The following is a 10,914-nucleotide window of genomic DNA, read 5'->3' as shown; positions in this document are numbered from 1 at the left end:
TGTCCTCCTTACTCTCAGAATTGTGATGCTACAGACAGTTGGAAAGTACTTTTAAACAAATTTTAGAAAAAGTAGAGTATCCATTTCACCCTTGTCTCCCACTCCTCCAGCGCTAAGAATTCCTAGTGTGAGTTCCACAAGTGACCACTGAACACAGTGCCCAGCCCACAAGAGATACGTAAACACAATAGATGGCCTGCCCTGACCTCTGACCTCTGTACACTCAGGGCAACAAGACAACAGCTGTAGAGAAACGGCAGGTTTTCACCTCAACTCTCAACATACATGTGACTAAGACATTAGCTAGGGAAGCAGGCAGGGTTACACTGGAGCTAAGTGTGGGGTCAGACTTAATGTCATCACCCATCAGTGTGTCACCCCAAGCAAGTCACTTGGTCCCCCTGAAACTCGATGTCCTTCCCGATGAAAGGAGCTAACAGCAACTTGTGCCCGGGGCACCCCACATGATCCTCTGAAAGGGCCTGTAAGCGGCTGGCACAGGGAATAATCCAAAGAGGGTGGCTGTAGTCAGAAACATCCATAACTCAGTTCCTCATTCTTGACTAAAACACTTTATTTTACAACTTCAATATCCAATATGAATTGGAGTCCATAACTTCGTGAACTTCTCACCTAGCTCCTGCAGAAAAACAAAAAATGGAAAGCTTTAAGTACTTTTATTTTCAATAATGCAAATCCATAATTTTATTCATTCAATTACTCAAGCATCCACTCAGCACTAATCATGTGAGTGGCCTTGTAGAGGAGGGAAGCAAAATCACCATGCTCTCTCCAAGGGCTTACACGCAGGGTTGTCCAACATTGGCGTCTCTGGGCCACACATTAAATACACAAACACTAATGAAAACTGATGAGCAAAAACAAAAGTTTTAAGTAAATTAACGATTTTGTGTTGGGCCATATTCACAGCCATCCTAGGCCACATGCGGCCCATGAGCCACAGATTGGACATCCAGGGACAGTTTAGTTACTAAAACAAACTGTTAATGACTGCATGTGGGAACGCTGGAACATCTGTCAGAGGGCAGGAAGAGGTCGGTGCTGGCAGACATGTTCACTCGGGGAGCAGAGGCCCGGGAAGGACTGGGACCTCTCACTGTCCATTAACAAACCCGGGAAATAGAAGCTGTAGAACGGCTTGAACTGCCTGCCCTCTGGTGACATATTTTCCCATCCCCCTCCTCCCTACATACCCAAAAACTGCTGTAATTTTCATGTCAATAAGCTACTTCTCTAATTAAAATTATAAAGGCAATACCAGTAATACAATTTAATGGGAACACTGAACTATCATTTAATGCTCCCTACCCTTTAAAACAATTTCCAAGGCATTTTGAATAATGGCAATTAAAATTGCAGTGATTAATTTAAAAACATGTTAAATGAGAATGTCTTAACCTCTGAGGGGTTGTAGGACAAGGAACTCCTCCTAATACCTACCTTTTGAAAAAAGAAAAACTGACTTCCTGATCTGGAAATGAAAGGGTCCTAAATTTGTACTGTTTAAATAGTTAATTTCTATGCAAATCCATATCATAGCACTCCCATATGCTGGAACTTTCCATGTAAATGCTAAGGAAAAACACTGTATTTTTGCAACTACAGACATACACTGTATGCCCCTATCTGTCTTGTCCACTCCTTTAATCTCTGTGTAGAGTTGGTACCTAAAAGCCTTTGATGGGTAAGTGGGACCCTAAATTGTGACAGAACTTAAGAAAAAAGAATTTTTAAAAATATACAATGAAAAGGAAGATGAGGCCAAATTAGGGTGGGGTGGGGCATGCAGCAAATGTAAAACTACTATATTCGGAAATGAGACATGACAAGTTCATTATTCTTCATATTGTTAGAAAATACGTATTTCTTCGAGACCATCATAGCTACAAAGTCAAAACAGCATTACTAAAAAAAGGTAAATATAACTTTTAAAAAATAGAAATCTGGGGCATACCCACTGTAAAGAGTCAAGTCTACATTTTCAGTCTTCATCATCAGGAGGGATGCCTAATTCTTCATCCGTCCACTGGGAAGGATCTGGATATGGAAAGTGACCCTGGTGACATCATTATAAAACAAAACCAGAAAGAGTCAAGAATCTATATTCCACACAATTACATTTAAAAAGAAATCTTGAAAGTAAAAAAATGTGTAATGCTGTAACATACACAGCCCTTAACATGCCACAGGAACAAATCCTACTACTTCACTCAATGGTCCGACTGTTCTTCAATCTGTTCAATATAAGCTGTGGCCTGAATTAGAGCCTGCTCATTCTGAAGCCGCCAGCCTGAGCCAGAGTTTGAGTATGTGTTTGTGATGGAGGCACCGGATTTCAAAGATACCCCACATCTCAACAATGTCTTAAAGCCCCGGCACAACATAATGCGTGTCTCAAATTGTCTGTCATTCCTGCTGGGAGATCTGGAGCCTGCAGCGGACTCGTTCATCTTCAACCCCAATCTAAGGCGCATCTGGCTGCACCATCGACACGCCAAATAGCTACATGCGCTCCTGAGAGCTCACCCGCAATGAGGCAGGTGTCTATGTGCTACCAGTGCAGACACCAGGCAGCTGCTGACGGACAGCCGGATGCAGAGGCTCTAGGAGAAAGGGGATATTAATCAACCTGACGCTTCTGAAGCTTATTTCACATTTTTTTCCTGCCCTAAGGACAAAACCAAATTTACTAAATTTACTAAAATTCAAAGTATTTTGGATTGACAAGCACAGATTTAAGTGGCTTAAAGCCATCATTTCCTAGTGAACAGGGTCTGTACAAATACAATAAAACTCCCCTCCTCAAAACAAACCAGCCCACATCTACTCCACCACAATCTGGCTGCCTTGGGCCCCCGGACAGACTACTTGACGGTCATTATTTAAAGAATTTAAGTGTGAAACCTAAGCTGCTGATGAACTCCTAGTTCAGAAGGTAAAAAAGGAATTAGTTTCTGGTCTCCCTCCAAATATGGCGGGCTAACAGATAAGCCATGGACTACCTACATGTGCACCCCTTAGCAGAAAAGGTAAGATATGTTTCATTAACAAGATTACTACATATACACAGGACAATATGAAGGGATATACGGTAGCCCCCCCTTATCCATGGAGAATACATTCCCAGACCCCCAGTGGATGCCTCAATGCATAGTACTGAATCCTATGCATACAATGTATTTTCCTATACATAAATGCCTTTTCCCTTAAGGGAAGTACTACGACATCTCTTTGGCAGATCTGAATTGCCAGCATCACTACCCTTGTGCTTCGCAGCCATTATTAAGTAAACAAAGGGTGACTTGAACACAAGCACTGTGATCCAACACTCAATCCGATAACCAAGACAGCTACTAAGTAAGTAACCGGCAGACACTGTGTACAGTGTGGAGGCTGTGGACAAAGGGACGGTTCACATCGAGGGCAGGATAGAACAGGCCAGCACGAGACTTTATCACACTACTCAGAATGGGGCACAATTTAAAACTTATAAATTATTTCTAGAACTTTCCATTTAATATTTTCAGATCAGCTGACCCAGGTAATTAAAATTACAGATAGAAAAACAGTCTACACACACAGGGGGGAAAAAAAACTAAGCTATTAATATTTCTTCCCCCTTCCCACCCACAAGAACATTCCCCTGCACTTACCAGCACAGCATCTGAGTCGTGCCAAAAGCGCCAGAGAATCCAGAACCACATGGTTGCACTGAAGAACTCAGCCTGGATCACCTGGGATCTGGTGAGCTGGGGAAATTGTCTGTACCGAGGCTCGATGTGCACACCACCACCAGCACTATGAGACAAGAGGAAACTGTTAAGCAGCCTGCTACATCTTCAAGGTATTCGGCCATCCAAAACTCGAGTTACATCCAGAAATGAAAGCTAACACTTCTCTCCTCCACAAAATACAGAATGATAGTGCTCCACGATACCTCAAAATATTCATTTTTCATAAAGCTCACTTTAAACTTGTATAGCAGCAAAAACTGGCCTGAATTGATGAGACTAATTATGATTTTCCTTTAGTGAATATTCATGTATCGTGCACCAGAAATAGGAATTTGTTGATAATGAGGTACTGGCCCCAAGAGTCAGTTAAGGGATTATGAACCTGTAGTAAGTAGTCACTAGCTTATCCAGAAAAATAAAATTAATTTTGTTCTATTTTAACCATCTATTTCAAAGGCAAATTATGTCCTCTGCTCTATTACAATCTTTATTAGAAGACCACTCTATGGGAAAGAAGACATTGTAACAATAGGTTGCTTCTTTGATAGGTTTTAGATGCGATCTAGTTATAAGGGCCCGTCATTTAAACTCATTTGAGAATTATAGTTCAAACCCACTCTCCACATTTTATTATTGCCAGAGTGACATGTTATTTTAACTATGACTTGAAATAAGTGGGGGTCCCAAACCAGGATTTTTAAGTGTCAAGTTTAAACACAAAAATGCACCATAACTCTCAGTGAAAGTTACATTTTTATTTACTTACTTATTTATTTTATTTGGGAGTATAAAAGTTTAATACATTAATAAAATTAAAGAGGGAAACAAATCAGACATAATAAAAGAGATTCTATTACTATGGAAGATAAGCATAACTGGGTGAAATTATCCTTAGTTACATGCTAACATATGTGTGTGGACATAGATAACAATCTGCAAAAATAAAAATAAAAACCCAGTTCTGCAAGAAAGAAAGCATGAAGTTGATTGTCCGTCAGTTAAAGGCGAGCTCCCACACACATAGAAGCCGCACGTGTCGCTGTGGATGTGACCTTTGCAGGTATTATTTTCTGTAACAGGAACCCCATCCACACTGACTCTTACAGTGTAGGAATCTTCCGGCATTGCTCTAGTATAGCATGTTATTTGAGTTGAATGACTTGCATCTTTTTCTACATTACAAGAAATCGATTGAAAAAAAGAAACTAACTGCACACTGTTTCCCAACTCAGTATCATCAACTCCACAGTTAAATTGGTTTGCTTGAGCAAAACCTTCTCCTTTGATAGTCAGTCTTGTTGCCCCATTTATGCTGCCATACTTAGGTATTATTTTTGTGACTTTAGGAATTATTTTAGAACCACCTGTGGCTCTAAAATAGGAGCAGCCCCAAGAAGCCCCAGGTCTCCAAAAGCCACAGGTGCCCCATCTCGGCTCGAGATCCACGGAGTCCAGCCCCCACTGCTGCTGGGAGCTGCAGCCTGCATCTGTGGAAAGTGTACGTTTTTAAAACATAATCCAGATATTACTTTGAGGCTTAAAAGACTGTATCCCTTCCCATCCCATTTGCCTCATCACCTACAAGGCCCTCCCTAATCTGGACCCAACAGGTGTCTCTGACCCCACCTCTACCATTCTCCCCTCTGCTCACCCCACTCCAGCCTCCCAGCTTGCTGGCCCATCAGCAGCACTCAGAGCCTCTGTATTTGCTGTCTCCTTCATAAAGATGCTCTTCCTGGCATCCTTGCTTGGCTGACTTCTCATCACTCAGGTCCTGGTTCAACTCAAACCCTCAGGCATGCATTCCTACATCATCCTGCAAATGGGTTTTGCAGGATAATGTAGGAATGCATCACAGTAACCCATCCCCCATCTCAGGGACTCTAGTTTAATCCCCCGCTTTATTTTCTTCATGTCATTTAATAGTTCTTTATGTCATTTAACATTTTTTCATGTCATTTAATAGGTGTGGTTCAGTGGATTGAGTGCCAACCTGCAAACCAAAGGGTCGCTGGTTTTATTCCCAGTCAGGGCACATGCCTGGGTTGCGGGCCAGGTCCCTAGTAGGGGGTGTGTGAGAGCCAACCACACATTGATGTTTCTCTCCCTCTCTCTAAAAATAAATAAAATCTTTAAAAAAAAATTATGCTTTAAAAAAAAAGTAGTACCTAAACATTTTTTCTTTTCTACTTTTTGTGTCCTCTCTCCAGAATGGAAGCTCCATTACCTTTCCTGTTTTCTGCTCTATACCCAGCACCTAGAAAGGACCCTAGAATCTAAAACATACTCCGTAAATACAGGGTCTGGCAGAAGTAACCCCTACCTGAATGTGGTTGTCAGGGTAATAACAAGGGTGTAATAATCTATAGTTTTAATTTGAACATTTCGCCTAAAATGTCATATGGTGTGCTTGAGTGTAATATTGTTATGTTACAGAATTACAGGCTTATGATTTTGTAATAAAAAGGGGCATTATTTGTGCCAGACCCTGTATTTATTCACCTAATTATCACTCACACTGTGAAATCATCGTGTGTTATGGAAGTAAAGACCTCAGTGAAGAGGAGCACCCCCCAGCCTCCCCATGCAGAGTCAAGGGCTACTGCTGGTAGCTCTCCATTACTGTCTTAGCTCAGGTCACCTAGGCCTTCTCCTTCTTCCCACCCCACACCTGTCCCAGCTCCATATACTTTATTAATAAACACGTAACTTTAGGCAAGTTACTCCCTTAATTTCCCTGAGTCTCAGTTCCCTCACAACAGCAGGTAAATACTTGCATGGTCCTTACGCTGCACAAGCAACTGCCCTAAAACACTTTAGAGAATGGTACTCATTTAATTTCCTAGCATTCAACATTATTATCCCCATTACATAGGTGAGAAAACTATAGCATGAAGAGATCAAGACACTTCCAAGGTCATACAGCTGGTGTGGCAGGCAGTCTCCTGCACTGCCTCTTGGTAAAGTACAGAGGATGATCTAAGCGGCCTTCGACAACACCTGGAAAAATCCAAGGTACTATTTTCAGTGCAGCTCTTCCTCTCTCTGCCCTACCACCTCGTTTTTGGCAGGCGTGCCCTCCTTTGGCATCCCAGTGCTAAGCTCTCCACTCCACTTTTTGAGCTACATACCTCACCAGTTGACTCTTTTGCTCACTCCCTTAAATGCTGGTGTTGCAAGAGTGAACCCTAATGTAAAATAAGGACTTTGAGTGGCAATGCTGTGTCAATGTAGGTTCATCAACTGTGACAGATGTACCACTCTGAAGGGAGATGGTGACAATGGAAGAAGTGCTGCATGTTGGGGGGGAGGGGGGCGGTATATGACAAATCTCTACCTCCCGCTCAGTTTTGCCGTGATTCTCAAACTGCTCTAAAAAACAAATCTATTTTTAAAAAGAAAAAATTCTTAGGGGACTACTAATTCTCCAACCTGCAGCCAGAATGATTTTTCAGAATTAAAATCTGGCCACATGACATCTGATTGAAACCTCTTAACGACAGCTGTCGCCTGGGTTAGATTCTTCAGCCAGGCATCAGGACCTGTACCGTTCCCTCCTTATGCCCTAAGGCCTCCAGCCTCATCTCTGCCACTGTCAGCTTCGCACTTGGCCTAGACCACCCTCGGTTCCTCAATTCCTGCTCTAGCTTCCAGATTAGCTTCAGCCTGTGTCCCCATCCAACTGTGAATTTCTCGAGGGCAGAAGGCCCTTGGTGCAGGAAATGTGTCCTCACCCTCCCCACCCCCCCCACCCCTACACACAGTGTTTAGTATCAGTCTAGTGAACAGTGCCCCCACTCCCCCAACGTAATCGGCTCTCGTAAGACCTGGCGTGGCGGAGCGAGAAGGACGCACCGCCCCACGCGCGGTTGGACTACAAGTCCCAGCATGCGTCGGGGTGAAAGTCGCACCAGGACCCGGATCCGCCCCTGGCGCACAGCTTCAAGGTGACTGCGTCCCAGAGGCTAGCGCTTTCCGTTAGAAGCAGTCAAAGCCCCCACCCCCGGCCGACACTCACTGACGGACTCCATTTCCAGACGCCCGCGCGCGGAGGCCTCTGAAGAGACTGCCTCCACCGCGCACGAAAGGCGCCAAACGCGGCACAGCCGACATGCCCGCCCAAGTCCGGACAGCTACCCGAAGGCCGCCCCCTTACGTGCACGTCATTTCCCCCCCTCCCGGCGCCCTGCCCCTGACGTCCGCGCGTCGCCCCGCCCATGGGCCTGACGGTACAGTCTGAGGGGCGGGAAGCAACGGTTCCCAGTTCAAATTAACATCTCAGTTGCAGCGCAGGGAAGGACCCGGCGCGTCTCGGCTTAGGGGGTGAGGAGGCGCCCTCCGAAATGCGCAGGGTGTAGTCGGCCCTGGGCGTTCCTAAGTGTCGGCTCTGTGGTGCTCGGCTGGGCAGAGCCGCGCGCTTCCCCGGGGATGGGCGTGCGGGCGCTGGCGGAGGGAGCGCCTCGGCTGTAGGAGCACCTCTTTGTTACGCGGGTGCTGAGACTCTCCAACACCGAGTCTGAGCTCGCTCCTCCCTACCGGTGCTGGTCTAGAAGGTGTTTGCCCCTCTGGACCTGCCACTCGGCAGGTTCCTCCCCAATTAGCTGCTTTCCAGACCCTCTTACGTTGCCAAATCCTTTGTGAGCTAGTGGTCCTTCCCAAAGGTAGTTTTTGAACTCGCCTCTCCTGCAAGAGGCTCACAGTGACACCTTTAAGTCTTCCTTGCTTTATTGTTATTCTGCAAACTGAAACTTTACCAGCCGGCAGACATTGGTTCCCAAGTATCAGTACATGGACGACAGGTGGTATCAAAGTCACCTGAGGAGGCCGGCCCCACATACTCTGAAGTCTGCATAGGAGTTTGCATTTTAGCACAGCCTCCAGTCTGGGCAGTACTCCGAATTCCTTGATCCTGAGCCAGCCCTGGATTCTTGGCTGTTGTCTCTTAATATTGCCTTATATTAAATCCTGGATGGACTCCAAGTTTCCCTAGACGCCCCTCCCCAAATTCTTAGGGCCTCCACTTAACAGGCTGTAGTTTTCCTAAGCCTAACCTTGGCGATTTCAATTTGAAATGGGATCCTTGCTAAGCACCGAAGACTTCATGCTCAGAGTCACAAGCATGAAAAATAGGATACCTATGAAGAGACATGTAGACCTGAATTTAGGAATTTGGGTGTATTTGACTATAACTGACACCTCTCCTCTGCCAAGAGATGGGACTCCATGTGCCCTCTGACAGGAAACCTCTCCTAGAGTTAGGCCCTCACAAAGTTTATGATTGCCGAGCTGCCCCCATTCCCTTCAGAATTTACCCTCCAGCCCTGTTCTGCCCTCCTAACTATAGCTATAAGTTAGAAAAAAGAATCCACTGTTTTCTGGATGTAAGTTGACTTTCCAGTTGATAAGCCACGGTGTGGCTCTCTCAGGGCTACTATTCACCACTTACCCTTTCTAGGGATACCTACAAACCACTAAGATAGTGGTTTCTGAAATGGGAGGGCAAGGCTTGCTATCTTCCTAGGGAACTGGCTACCCACGCTGTATCTACAGTGGCCTGGCTCGCAGCAAAGAACGATGCCGCGATTCCAAGGCCAAAAACAGCACAGCTCAAACAAAACAGAGCATAGAACTAGGAGTGAAGATCTGAAGTTCAGACCTCAGCTCTGCCAATTATCAGCTCTATGAACTTGAGTAAATCATTTTATTTCTCTGAGCGTCAGTGCCCCTCATCTTAGTCTGAGTCATTTAAGATAGTACCTGGCCCACAGCATGCGCTCAGGGAATTTTTATTCCTTTATTTTACCTTCCTTTCCTAGCAGCAAATGCTATTCAGGTGAATGAAGATTCATTCATCCTCTCCATCTTTTCTTGCTGAATTACAAACCAAAAAGTTTTAACTTCAATGCTTGCTTGTATTTAAAGCAATATTGATCTGTAGACCATTTGGGGGGTCCTTAGCTTTAATGTTTTACATCGCAAATTCTGATGTTTTACTATAAAAAATTTACGATCCCAATTAATAGACTATTTTGACTGTGTAGCAGTGACACATTTGTCTTGTAGACATGCAAGATGAATATCCCTTACTGCCTTCTGCAGTTTGCATGATGGCCCCCTTTTACGTTCTAAGATGAGAACCCCATTTGACTGGATGCATTTATTTTTTTAAGATTTTTACTTTTAGAGAGAGGGGAAGGGAGGAAGAAAGAGAGGGATAGAAACCACTATCAGTTGCCTCTCATACACGCCCCGCTGGGGGACCAAACCCGCAACCTAGGCATGTGCCCTGACCAGGAATCGAACTGGCAACCCTTTGCTTTTGCAGGATGACTACTGAGCCACACCAATCAGGACAAGTGGATGCATTTTAGGTGAGGGAAAGGACGCCAAGCCCTGAGCTGTCACCTTCTAAAGGCAGATCTAATTCCCAGTCAAATTCTGACAAACTGTGCGGACAGACTCTAAATGACCTAACAGAACATCTGACCCCAAATAAGAACTTACTCTATACCTGCAAACAGAAAACAAGGCAAGGTGAGAAAAATAAATTGTTTGCAAAACTTTGTTTATTTAATTTCTTACTCTCGTGAGTCTCAGGAAGAAAGGAGCTCGTCTCCGTCTTCCCAGCGGTTTCAGGAGCACTAAAATGAACCTGCAGTTCCTGCTTTAGAGGCAGTGGAGCTGTGCTCTCTCTGCAGGGAAACAGCACGCTGCTGCTTCATCCACTTACACCCCAGAAAAGAGCCTTTACTCTCTTAAGTTGATGACTATATAAATCAAATTTAGCATTTTAAAGATTCTTATTTTTTAGTCTTTATTGATTTCAGAGAGAGAAAGAGAGGAACATTGATTTGTTGTTCTGCTTGCTTATGCATCCGTTGGTTGACTCTTGTACGTGTCCTGACCGGAGATCAAACCCACAACCTTGGCGTATGGGGATGACGCTCCAACCAACTGCGCTGCCCGGCCAGGGCAGATTATTTTAAAAATCAGCAAATTACACATGTCAAAGCACATCCATTAACCATTTTTCTCCTTTTCGATACAGCCTGTGTTCATTTCCTGTTGCTGCTATAATAGCTCCTGAGAAACTAAGGCCATCAGTCCAACAGTCCACAAGGAAATGAATCATGCCAACAGTTACAGACGTGAGCTTGGC

General features: G+C 44.5%; 1 protein-coding gene and 1 long non-coding RNA gene across 3 annotated transcripts; one reads left to right on the top strand and one right to left on the bottom strand.

Moving 5' to 3' along the window:
- Nucleotides 1-549: 549 nt before the first annotated feature.
- Nucleotides 550-7,932, bottom strand: NDUFB2 (NADH:ubiquinone oxidoreductase subunit B2). Of its 2 annotated transcripts, none has more exons than XM_024555133.3 (4): nucleotides 7,774-7,932; nucleotides 3,675-3,819; nucleotides 1,976-2,077; nucleotides 550-640 (listed from the first exon to the last, which is right to left on the bottom strand). In XM_024555133.3, the coding sequence occupies exons 1-3, from the start codon at nucleotides 7,866-7,868 to the stop codon at nucleotides 2,003-2,005; spliced, it is 315 nt and encodes a 104-aa protein (XP_024410901.2). In that variant the 5' UTR covers nucleotides 7,869-7,932; the 3' UTR covers nucleotides 550-640; nucleotides 1,976-2,002. The 2 variants fall into 2 exon arrangements, with proteins under 2 accessions (XP_024410901.2, XP_024410902.2); XM_024555134.3 differs by having other exon boundaries at nucleotides 1,980-2,077.
- A 52-nt stretch (nucleotides 7,933-7,984) lies between these two features.
- Nucleotides 7,985-10,914, top strand: LOC123479200 (uncharacterized). Its single transcript, XR_006654740.2, has 3 exons — nucleotides 7,985-8,078; nucleotides 10,081-10,289; nucleotides 10,804-10,914. It is a non-coding gene; the product is annotated as an uncharacterized lncRNA (long non-coding RNA).

This window comes from Desmodus rotundus, chromosome 6 (genome assembly GCF_022682495.2).
Source record: "Desmodus rotundus isolate HL8 chromosome 6, HLdesRot8A.1, whole genome shotgun sequence".
Lineage (NCBI taxonomy): Eukaryota > Metazoa > Chordata > Mammalia > Chiroptera > Phyllostomidae > Desmodus > Desmodus rotundus.
The sequence above is the reverse complement of the archived record's forward strand: the minus strand, read 5'-3'. Positions and strand labels throughout refer to the sequence as shown.

Excerpts from the sequence above, each read along its gene's own strand:
- NDUFB2 (XM_024555133.3), bottom strand. The coding sequence starts at position 7,868 with ATGTCGGCTGTGCCGCGTTTGGCGCCTTTCGTGCGCGGTGGAGGCAGT. Across the intron at positions 3,820-7,773 it reads TCTGGAAATGGAGTCCGTCA|TGCTGGTGGTGGTGTGCACA; the intron begins GTGAGTGTCGGC and ends CTTGTCTCATAG. Across the intron at positions 2,078-3,674 it reads ACGACTCAGATGCTGTGCTG|GGTCACTTTCCATATCCAGA; the intron begins GTAAGTGCAGGG and ends TGATGTCACCAG.